Raw genomic sequence first — 11981 nt, forward strand, 5'->3', positions numbered from 1 at the left:
TGTGTCGCTATTTTGATCCTTATTTCAAGACGCTTTTAGATGTGGGTAAAGCCAAACTGGAGAAAATGTTCTCAGTTCAGGTGGGGGATAAGGGGTTAATGGTGTGACCATATATATTTTGTGGTATATCCAACAAGTACTTGTTTTACACAAAGTAATGATAGAAAAGCCTCCCTTACTCAAACTTAATGACTCACACGTGTTGACTTTGATTTCACATTAACTGCACTTTATTTCTTTGCTTTGATTCAATGAAGATATACACTCTTAGGTTCCAGTGTCAAAAAATTGTATATGTGTATAATATATCCAAATCCCAAACTGTAGATCTGGATATATTAAAGTATCTTTAATCATCAACCAAACATTATAATGTTTCTGCCCACAGACATTGTCTCATTAACACTTTCTTTACATACAATCTCTCTCTCTCTCTCTCTCTAGATAGATAGATAGATATGTCTCTTTAGATATGTTTCTTATTTCTTTAATGTGCACCAGCTTGCAAAAATATGATAAATATTCAAAACATCATCATCATCTAATGTTACGTGTCCATAAACACCCAATGCATTGTTTCAAAGAAGACAAGATCATCTGCAGGAGGGACGCCGACCAACCTTCCCCTGAGGGTCCAGACAGCAGCTGTTACATTTTGAATATTTTGTTAACCTTTGTCAAACTTCACAGTGCATTACAGTGAAGTGCGTCATATGCCATTATTGAGAATCCTTTGTGGGTTGCAAAAAACATTAGAGAATGCCTTGCTTGAAAGAAGTTTTGCAGTTGACTTGTATGTCGTCAAGGTTGGTGGGAATTAGAAAATAATTCAACCAGTACACATTACTGCTACCTGATGTTAATAACAAGAGCTCTTTCTTCTATAGCTTTCCAATCAAATCTGTATATTTCTGTCTCCACAACTATTCTGCATCAGGTGTTTGAGTTCATTGCATTTGTACGTGTTACACTCTGATCTGTCTTATGCCGTGTACCTTTTAGGAGCAGAATCAGATCCCTGTGGAATCTCCTCTACAATAACATTGCCAGACTATTTTCCAAAAGCGGAAATACTGACTGAATTCTCAAAGGATATCAAGAAAAGCCTTAAGTGAAGAAAAATGACTGCCCCTGAAAGCTTTCAAAATTAGACTGAATATTTATGGGGATTTCAATTTGGACAGGGTCGGTTTGAACTCCAACAAAGTGTAGATAGATTACTGTGAGATGCCTTGAAAATGTTTTTGATCCAAGCCAAAGCACATTGCTATTAATGTGAGCATCTGGTAATGACATTATTGGCAAGAAATTTTGGATAGCAATCTACAATCTCCTCAAGTGACGCTTCTATATGAAAGATAATCGGGAAATGATCAATACTCTGTTTTTCCTCCATACATTTTGTTTCATCACATATTTTATAGTATCTGTGTACATATCTGTGCAATGTATTTGTGAGGATGTAACATTATGAAAGATGAGCGAGCTGCTCCCAGGTGAACCTGCTCAGCTGCGTCAGTGTGTCTGGACCATCAGGACCAAATGAGGCCTTCCACCGTTTACCTCAGCATATTCCCCACAGCACCATCACAGAGCGACGTGTTTTGAGAGACGGTATGGGAAAAAGACAGGCTCCCAAACTGCAGATCTGGATATTGAATGTTTTTACTGCTGACTGCTTTGACAGAGTCTGATGCATATAGACAAACACTGCCTGACTCCTCTCATGGAGTAAAAACACACTTAACGCCAATAAAACTGAGCACTTTTTGTCTCACAATCTCACTGATGTTCTGCTCCATATGCACTACAGTCATAACATCTTGCTTGATGGGAAGGTATCATTAGGTAAAAGGCAATTTATGAGCCCAGTGCCAGGATGGTGAACCATTTTGATGAAAGGCCTCAGTTCATGTAAAGAACTCATCTCTAAGCAACACTGTCTGACATGTAAAGGTAATGAAGTGCTCTTATTAAAAGGCATATGGCCCTCCACGTGGCACAACCATTCAAATTTCCATGATTGTCGAAGACACACAGGTCTCCACCCTTGAGCAGATTTATTTTCACACATGCTGGGTGAGGTGTCTGCAAGTCCTCCCCGCCCTGTCATTGTTTGTTCTGCTGTTAAGTGTGAATATGAGCAGAAACCTAGGTCTTCTCTTGCTCCACTGAGCGCTGCTTGTTGATGTCACCATTCAAGCAGCTTTCCAGACGTCTGAAGTCCTGCGTGTCCATCACAGGGGTGAGAGCGGTAATTATACCCTGTAGTCTTTCTCACACTCTGGACATTAGGCAGTATGACGCACCAATGCAGAAATTGCATGCATTATTCTCCCTAATTCCACCTTGACATCTTTCTGCATGCATAATACACAAGCCGCATCTAGCTCTTTGAAAGAATTCACTGCATTTAATAGGGTAATGGTAGAACACATTAAGTCGTTTTCTGTCTTATGTTACGCTAAATTACAAATGACGTTTGAGACCATGTTCTATGAAGTCATAGTTGTGTTTTCTTGAACTGGTCTGTCTTGCTAATTAGTCTACTCAACTCTGATTTTACACACATAACATTTGTGTAAATGAGGGCAGCAGCCTTTGATCACCTGGCCACTCACCAATGACAATATGTTGAGATGAATACAGACTTTCCAATATGAGGTCCATATTGACTTCAAATAGAAACACACCGGACAGGATCTTTAGTCCAGGTAGATAATAATGAAACATGCAAAACTGCAATCAAATGCAATGTCTCATTAGACTTAAATGAGCACCCTGCAAACACACAACGGAGATATACTGCTGTTCCTCACACCTTTCAATGAACACCTACTACTGTATACCCAACCATGTAGGCCTACTAAGCATCCCTTCCATTCAACACAAGGTTTACCTTGTAAATTGCACTTTCTCAGTGCCACTTCATATTCAAGGCTATTGTGGCAGCCAGTTAAAAGGCTTGCATGGAACCTCATTGTGAGTCCCAATAGTTCCACACCTCTATGCAGCTATGCATGACTTCTCCTCAAACAGGCTCTCATCCCGTCTCAACTATCTTCTTATTTTACCACCAGGATGACCACAGACATAAGATAAGATAAGATGATAAGATAAGATGGATAAGATAAGATACCTCTGACACTGAGAAGCGGCGTTTGTCTCAACCTGCTAATGCAAGCTGTTGTTAAACAAGTCACATTGGCTTTTGTAGTGGACTAGTTTGCTGCCATGCTGAAGGATGGTGGGCCACTCCCTGCCTCCTGAGAACGAGAAAGGAGCTGTCATCACTCAGCTGCTGTCTCTGTTGCCTGAAGAAAGTAGAACAGGAAAGATATGTAGAGAAAACCACAGACAGTGATTTGAAGTGGAATTATATTTCAGGGGCAGAGACAGAGAGGGGCGTACATGTGTTATGGAAAGAAGAGGTCAAATTTGGGTGCAGTTCACCTCACACCCCTCTCCCACAAGGATTAACACTGCTAAGAGGGACTCTGCATTACGTAAAATGGGACAGCAGGTGGTACTGTGAACCCGCAAAAGCCCTTCTGATCTGCAGGACTGGGCTACAGTTACTGTAAATGCTCCATTGACTCTGGGGTCCCACAACACAATGAACTGTTTCACAGCAATCAGAAAGTCTAGTAGGAATCAGGTGACAAGAGTTTATAAGACTGTTCTCCATAACTACATCCAAACATGACAAAATACCACGTACACATGAGGGAGTGGAATCAAAAGTGCAGCAGACCTATCACTGAACAAGTGGTGATCAGTATGTAAGTTAGTAAAATAACTTGTCTTACTTCACCAATTGAAGTTTGGTTAATCCTGCAATAGCTATAGACTATGTTTATTTCAGATGGTTCAAAACCACAAATTACAGTCAATGTAGAAAAAAGGCAACTAGCAGTTTATGATTCTATTGAAATTGTAAGTAAACTGACTGATTATGCCTGAGCCAAGTGGTTTTATTAAAGAGAATCTTAGAACCTTTAAGTTTGTAGTTGTACAGTGTGGGCATTTTAACTATTTATTTACACTCTAACAGCGCCCTCCACTGGAGTCCTCGACACATTGCACTTCGCTTCTACTGATCAAACGGGCAAGACTGTAAAAATAAAAGGCCCAAGTTCAAATCAATCTAAATGTGTAAACATGCGAACATGTGAACTACTGGCACATACAAATTTAATGCAGGCTCTACCTGTTTCACCATGTCCATAAGGAAGAGATGATTCTGAATGAATAACCATATGGCTGATAGAAAAACAAAAAACAAAAAATAAAAAATTATGCCTCAAAAACCTTTTTAAAGTGTTTTCCTCTAGTAGTAGCCTAATCGAGAACACCTCTATGCGTCACGTGCACATGGGCTGCGCCTCAGTGCTGATGGAAATCTGTTTGGTCTGAGAAAGTTTTTAAGGCAAATGTTACGTTGTGCTGATGTGGTATTTATGGTGATTTTTTCTATGATTCAAATAATTGCACAATAAATACAAGTTTTTTTTCAGGCAGCTAAAAAATCCAATTTGGCAACCCGAGTTGATGGTCTTGGTGAATCGATTCCCGATGTCACTGATCGATAATTCCCAGGGATTATGGTGGAGCGCCGATGAGCCCAGAGGTGAAATGAATATGGCTCTGTCCAGAGGTTTGAGATGCTGTCAGCGGGTTTTCTCCTGGATACCTGTCCTTATCATCACCTCCGTGGTCCTGTGGTCGTACTATGCCTATGTCTTTGAGCTGTGTCTGTGTAAGTAAACAACACTGCGGTTTGTTGTGATTTTTGACGTCGTTTTCGCCGGAGACGTCGCAGATTTCCGCACAGCAGTGTTGACAGAATTATGGCCAGAATTAGCAAACAACGCGGAAGCGGGTTTTGAACGGCTTTTCCCGGGATAACATTACATTTGTGAACGTAGCCAGTGTAGCCTACAACCATATGTTGTTGAGTTTGAGCCGCATGTTTCTTGTATCGTGGATTTGCGTCAGTGCAGTCAATCATCGTGAGGACAAAGAATTAGCGCCTTATGTTACATTGCACCTTCTAAATATTTCCTGTTTGAGTGTTTCCTTATGTCTGTCCTACTGACTTTTTTTTTTTTTTTTTTTACAGTTACTATTTCTAATTCATTTGAAAAAGGTAAGTATTTATTTGTATTATTAATATTGCTATTATTATTATTTTGCTAATAATTGTTGCTTGCTACACAAACACGAGTTGTATTATGTCACATTATGATTAACGCTACTTTCATTTTTGCAGTGGCCTATCTGCTAGTTTTCCACATATGCTTTGTGATGTTTTCTTGGACCTATTGGAAGTCCATATTCACTCCCCCTGCTTCCCCATGCAAAAAGGTGCATACTTATCATGTCTGCTGAGTATTTCCCCTTTCGAATCTATTAATGTCTCTGAACTCTGTTGTTTGTGTGTTTGTATGTCTTGTGCTAGTTTCAGCTCTCATATTCAGACAAACAAAGATATGAGATGGAGGAGCGGCCTGATGCGCAGAAACAGATTCTCGTTGAGATTGCAAGAAAGTTGCCAATTTCCACACGAGCACAATCTGGAGGTAAAGGGATTTTTTTTTTTTATTGTCTACAGATAATTTGACCGTGTTTTATTCTTTAATCACACGTATCCTGTTCTGGTGAGGTAACTTGTTTTTGTTCTGCATTTTTAAAAGTGTGCAATCCACTGTGTGTGAACTGAAAACACGTAGGCATGGGTAATCAGCCTGTAGAGTGTTAAGAGCAGCAGAGAGAGTGTAATCAGCCACCGTATCTCTTTCATTAGGGCTGATTGCGAAGTTCCAGGCTTCAGGAAATAAGCAAAGGGTAAAGCATGTCTCAAATGTCGTTCATTCAACTGGTCATCCTCTTGTCTCCAGCTATCAGGTTCTGTGACCGCTGCCAGGTGCTGAAGCCTGACCGCTGTCACCACTGTTCAGTTTGTGAAACGTAAGTCCCCTTTCCTCTCCAGCTCATTCATGTAGAAACACCGCCCAGGACAGACGTATTTGTTGGCGAAGAGCAGTTTGTAATAATTAGAAGGTGTTGCTTTGTTGGTACAAGTATCTCTTAGCAATAAATCAGAGCTTGTACAAAGACACAGCAGATGCTCTTAGGGGTAATGGCCACACGACTTTCTCAAGGACTGGAGCAGAGATGTTACTTGACCTGATCAGGATTGTATAAGGCAAAAGATATATATCTCACAACCTTAAATGTACTGCTTTTTCTTATTCTTTTATTCAGCTGTGTTTTGAAGATGGACCATCACTGTCCCTGGTATGTAAATCCTAAATTAATGCAGGAGGCTTGTATGGAATCAAAAACATAAAATTTCCACATGACACATTTTTCAGGGTGAACAACTGCGTGGGATTTTCGAACTACAAGTTTTTTCTTCTGTTTCTGTCATACTCCATGTTATATTGCGTATTCATCGCAGCGACAGTCTTTCAGTATTTCATTAAATTCTGGGTGGTAAGTGCCATTCAATAATTCTGAAATGTCACATAGTAACCAACTAATGATCATTGCTGCAATACATTATACCTTGTAATTTCATCAGTCGTGTGCTCTCCTCTTTCGTGGATTAGGGGGAATTGCCAAATGGACCTGCCAAGTTCCATGTCCTCTTCCTCATGTTTGTGGCGCTCATGTTCTTCGTCAGTCTCATGTTCCTCTTTGGCTACCACTGTTGGTTGGTCGCCAAAAACAGATCCACTTTAGGCAAGGACTTATTGATGACGAATATGAAGACGTTATTAATGATGTTTAAGACATTCATGTGTATGATATCATCTTCAGAGGCCTTCTCTGCACCTGTATTTGTCAATGGACCAGACAAAAATGGCTTTAATGTTGGCATGCGTAGAAACCTGAGGCAGGTTTTTGGAGAGGAAAGGAGACTTTGGTTCATCCCAGTCTATACCAGGTAAGCTAGTCTCAGTATGCACTGTTTAACACCTTATGTCAGTGAGACAAATCAATTTACAACTTATGTCTGTCCAATGTACTTGTTAGTCAAGGAAATGGTCACTTCTTTCCCCTGAAAAATCTAAGTGAGTCCCAGAATCCATTATTAGCTTCAGAGATGTGGGAGGAGTCAGACGAGTGCTCAGAGGAAGGAAGCTTTGGTAAGTTATTTATCATTCTTGGAAATGTTTACTTCTGTGAAACTATTTACAAATGTACAAATATCTACTATGAACAACATTATTTTTACAGTAGTAAAAATGTTATGATTGGTATTTACCGAGACTGCTTTCTTAACAGTCATGTGACTCTGATCTAAGGTCATTCAAAGCTTTATTTTTCTTCACTTTACAATACAGTAATACTGTATTGTAAAGTAGGATTATTCCATGAACTTTAATTTGTCAGACATCTGCTACCACCTTGTGGCGAAATGATGGACTTGAAACTATGAAGAACACACAAATCAATTTAAAATGTAAAACTTCTTTTCTTTTTCTTTTTTTTCAGTGGGGGAACATGATCCTTCTGTCACAATTGAGATGGACGAGTAGTCATGTAAAACCAGAACTAGAACTATTAAGGCACAGAAGATAAGCCGTGCTCACTGTGCAGATTCATACAGTTACATTAGTTTTCATAGAATCAGTGAAGGGGGCCAAACCTTTATTTAAATGGAGTATACTAAATGAGAAGTACAAAATGCAGCTTAAATTCTTCTAATAGCAATGGAGTCACAATTGGAAAACATATCTCGTTTGTATAAAAAGTTCTGACGGATTTCTTACTGTTATCCAGTAGCTTGCGTCGTGGCACTAAACTGTTTTTAGACACAGGTGTAGAGTTATCACTTGGCCTGTACCCGCTGAGTACCACACTTAGAGTTTTTTAGAACTGTGAATATTGTGTAAACTATTTCTGGTGATACTTTTCAAATGGACCCAAAGATTGTATCATATAAAAAAATATGGTAGTTTTGTTTGTACATCTTAACATATATCAATATGCAGTGCTTAATGAAAGCATGTATTGAGGATTTACACTTTACCCAAATAAAACTAGTCCACCCAACCTGGGAAGATGGACACAGTGAAGCTGTTAACTATTTAGGTGAACTGTATTTTCAGTTTGATTTACTTTAAGAATAATTATGCAGGTTTCTGTAAATGTCGAAGTAACTGATGCTCATCCGCTGGTTGGCAGAGATCAGTATTTTGCAATATGTTTTTTATTTTGTTTATATACTTTTTACTAGAATTAACTCCTCGTTATTATTCTGTCTAAACTTGACTCCATTCTTCTGTGTTGACACTTGACAGTGAACTAAAATATATAGTTTTGGGCTTGTATCAAACCTGGATGGTGTTTTGATGTAAAGGGTGACATCTCTTTGTGCTATGTATGTATTATTATTTGTTATTTGTAAGCCAAATCAAATGCTGCTCATATCCAGAAATACACGGTAAGATTAATTAATGCTGATCCTATAAGGAGTCTGATGGCAGTGTTGGAAGACATGTACAAAGTTGAGTGTCTGATGTTTTTTTTCTTCAGAGTTTACGGTTTGTGTTAACTTATAACATGGCGCATCAAATAATGGTCTTACCACATACTTGTAGTACTTATATGACCTGTCTTGTTTAATATTGTATTTTTTCTTTGCAATATGCCATTGTGATGCTTTACAGTAACTCAAATGTATCGAAAAAGGTCCATATTTATTATTTATTTTTTACTTTGTTTTTATGTCATTTGACAAATAGAAATTCTTTATAATTCATTCATCGTTGTAACATGCAAAATAAAATGAAATCCATTGTTAAAACACTTAAGAACAATGCTTACTCACAGAATACACCGCAAAAAAATTAACCACGCCTGATCAGATACTTTGGATACAAAGTGGTAGTATTTGGCAAAATGAAACGATAAAATATTTAAATAAAGACAACAAAGAAAAAAAAAAAGACCAAATCTCCTTTGTCCTTAATCTGTGCCAAAATATCTCTGCCCAAAGTGTGTTGGAGCCACGGGGTGAACCTCTGTGGTCAGGATGGTGATCTCTGGAAACTCCTGAATGATTGATTTGGCTCCTACAAGGAAAAAACGGCATGAGCAACATTTAGAAATGGGACATATTTATTTTGTGTGATATAGCAAACAGAAATATGGAGCAATGTTTACTTTGGTAAGAATTGAGCCCATGGTTATGTTCTATGTGCAAAAACAAAAATTTACTGTTACAGTAAGTAAGTAAATACTGTATGTTCCTAGCCTATTCTTAGAATTTGCACACTTGAAATAGTGGATTACCATGAGGAGTAGAGAAGAGACTGAGGAGGATAATATGTCGAGGCTGGACTCCGTGTTCTATCAACACTCTCACTGCTTCAATTACAGTATTTCCAGTACCTGCAGGCACATAAAATCTCAAATTATTATGAAAAACATGTGCAAAATCATTTTCATGTGTAAAACTTGCAACATTTTGAAAGAACTGAACATTTTGTCCAAGAAGTGGCATCTGGCAGGCTTTCATTTGTCACCCCGTTGGCTAGAATCAATCCAATCATATGGATTGTGGTTCTGACATTTAAAACATACTTCCAACCTTGATCATGTGTAGCCATTAAAAAAGAAAAACAGTAAAATGTGCCACTAGAAAACCGTGGCGATGAAGCTACTATTTTAGCTGGCCTTGTTCTGTTATTCAGCAGCTTGGTGGCTATCTTCTAGGCAGTGTATAATTTCCCCCCCGAGACTATAATTATCAGACCAGTTTGAATGGATATAATGTGGAAATGCAGATTGGCACTGAAGGTTAACTCAAGGGAGATTTTCCATAATGGATAAATGCCGGAACTGCGGACATCTCTTGACATTTACGAAGAATTGAAAGTGGTAAACGACAACCTGTCTGTACTTACTAAGGATGGGATACATGAGCAGCACTTTTCTCCTGTAAACATCAGGGGGGAACTTGGCATAATAGACTTTGGCCTTCTGTGTTTCCTCGTCACTTTGGATGAGAATTTTGCCAATACGTATGGAGCGACAGCAGTCCCTGAGTCCCTGCTCCATAGCCTCACCTGTGTGGTTACAATAAGCAATCAGTTTAATGGAAGTCATTGACAATTGTTAAAACTACACATGCTGTTGCATAATATAGCTAAAGAATTATAAATAAGTATATATTGTGTATTATATTTTGTTACCAGTTTCTTACTCTGCTGTGATTTTGTTTAAAGCACGGCATTCATTCATTTACGTATAGAGCACAATTCAAACCCAAGGCCATTCAAAGTGCTTTATAGCTACATTAAATTGCAAGAGGGAAAATAAAATCAGTCCATAAAGCATAAGTATGTGTTGTGTTTGTTTTCTATATCTCTTATAGACCTCGAGTCCTCGAGTGACAAATAAAAGATGGGTTTAGTGCCAGAATTAATTTAGGGTGCATCCGAATCGATGATGGTAAGAGATCTCAGCCCAAACCGCGTGTTCATCAGCGTCTTACCATCCCACAAGTCTTCGCGCCGCCAACATACTTTCAGTTGTCACATTCATATGATAACATTGACAAAGATCACTTTTCATAAAAACACAGAAGATTATACATTTTTCATGAAATAGAGTACTGCTTTTCCCAGCACTTTATTAGTAAAAACTGATTTTGTGATTTCAACTATTGATTATTCACAATTACTCTGGTGGTTGACTGATTGACTGAATGACTTACCGCTTCTCATGATGCTAACACCACAGTTGCCTCTCTCGAACTTCACACCTTCATACTTGTATCCTGAATTAAACATTAAAGGAACAGACACAAACAGGAGTTGCACATATGCTTTTCTCCACATCCACAAGCCAATAACTCATGCATTACCTGTTGGTGTTGTAACTGTGCACTCCGAGTAGGGCAGTTGGTTTAGACCCTCTTCAACAACTAATCTGATCTGTGAGCAGATATTAAAACATTATGACATGCATTTTCTATTTAGTATAGAATCAATTACCAGCCAATGACAATACTGTCTGAGCGATTAAAATAAATATAATGAGCAGTTACAATTGTAGGTGGGTGAAAAAAATCATACCATGATTTCTCTGATCCTTGTATATTTTAAATCACCTTTAAGAGCTAACAAGATTTCCTCCTTCTGAGTTCCTCCTTCACTGTGATTGGTTAAATCCACCCGTCATTCACTCACAAGGTCACAGACCACATTTTGGTTTTATGTTGTTATATCGCCCATACGTTGACTCAACCCATATGTATTAAAATGATATGTTCAAATTGTGATCTTACCAATCTGTCAGCGCTAAACACAAAATCTCCTCTGCTGGTTGTCCTGAAAATATTAAGAGATACCACAGACAGAAAGCATACTCAATTCATTATAATTGAGAGCAAGAACAGCGTGTTTAAAAAAAATCTAAGTACTATTTTAGTGTAATGATGCGCCACATTCACTTTAAGCAGGTCAAAAATGATCAATATATATTATTTGGATAAAAGAGGCACTCACTTGTCTCTGATGATAGTCTGTAACTCTCGGATCTGGTCATTCAGGGGCAGCAGTTTAAGTTGTGGTCCCAGGTTTTCTTGGTTATTGACGGATTGTACAGTGACATGACTTGGATCATTGTTCGATAGTACTCCAGGAACACTGTTGTTGCTAGTGCTATTAGCGAATCGGACTTGCTTCATTGGGTGTTCTTGACCACTGCTGATGCTATTCACTTGCTGATTATGGCATGGCATCCTGAAGTGCTCGTCCAGTGGGCCGAGAGACAGCGCAAGCTGATTTAGGCTAAACTCATATGTGACAAAAAAGAAGCAGCGCAGCAGCCAGTCAGGCGGACAACGTGTTCCTGCGTTGGCTTCGCGGTGTACTCATACGTTTTCCGCCTACTGCATATAAAAAAAAGATATGTCACAAAAAACATAAAATAGATTCTTTCGCTACACTACAGCAGAAGTC

At 38.6% G+C, this 11981-nt stretch overlaps 2 protein-coding genes across 2 annotated transcripts; one reads left to right on the forward strand and one right to left on the reverse strand.

Annotated features, from left to right (window-relative positions):
- The first annotated feature begins 4612 nt into the window (after positions 1-4612).
- zdhhc15b (zDHHC palmitoyltransferase 15b) lies at positions 4613-7761 on the forward strand. Its single transcript, XM_079557343.1, has 10 exons — positions 4613-4759; positions 5123-5149; positions 5273-5367; positions 5462-5582; positions 5901-5970; positions 6268-6300; positions 6378-6498; positions 6615-6952; positions 7042-7154; positions 7504-7761. The coding sequence occupies exons 1-10, from the start codon at positions 4636-4638 to the stop codon at positions 7545-7547; spliced, it is 1086 nt and encodes a 361-aa protein (XP_079413469.1). The 5' UTR covers positions 4613-4635; the 3' UTR covers positions 7548-7761.
- Positions 7762-7977: 216 nt separating this feature from the next.
- uprt (uracil phosphoribosyltransferase (FUR1) homolog) lies at positions 7978-11761 on the reverse strand (the record flags this gene model as incomplete). The annotated part of the gene is made up of 7 exons (XM_079557344.1): positions 7978-9086; positions 9307-9405; positions 9921-10082; positions 10733-10795; positions 10883-10952; positions 11306-11348; positions 11526-11761. 7 exons carry the CDS (start codon positions 11759-11761, stop codon positions 8980-8982), a joined length of 780 nt encoding a protein of 259 aa, XP_079413470.1. The 3' UTR covers positions 7978-8979.
- Between the last annotated feature and the right edge of the window lie 220 nt (positions 11762-11981).

Source organism: Gobius niger (assembly GCF_951799975.1).
Source record: "Gobius niger genome assembly, chromosome: 5".
Taxonomy (NCBI): Eukaryota; Metazoa; Chordata; class Actinopteri; order Gobiiformes; family Gobiidae; genus Gobius; species Gobius niger.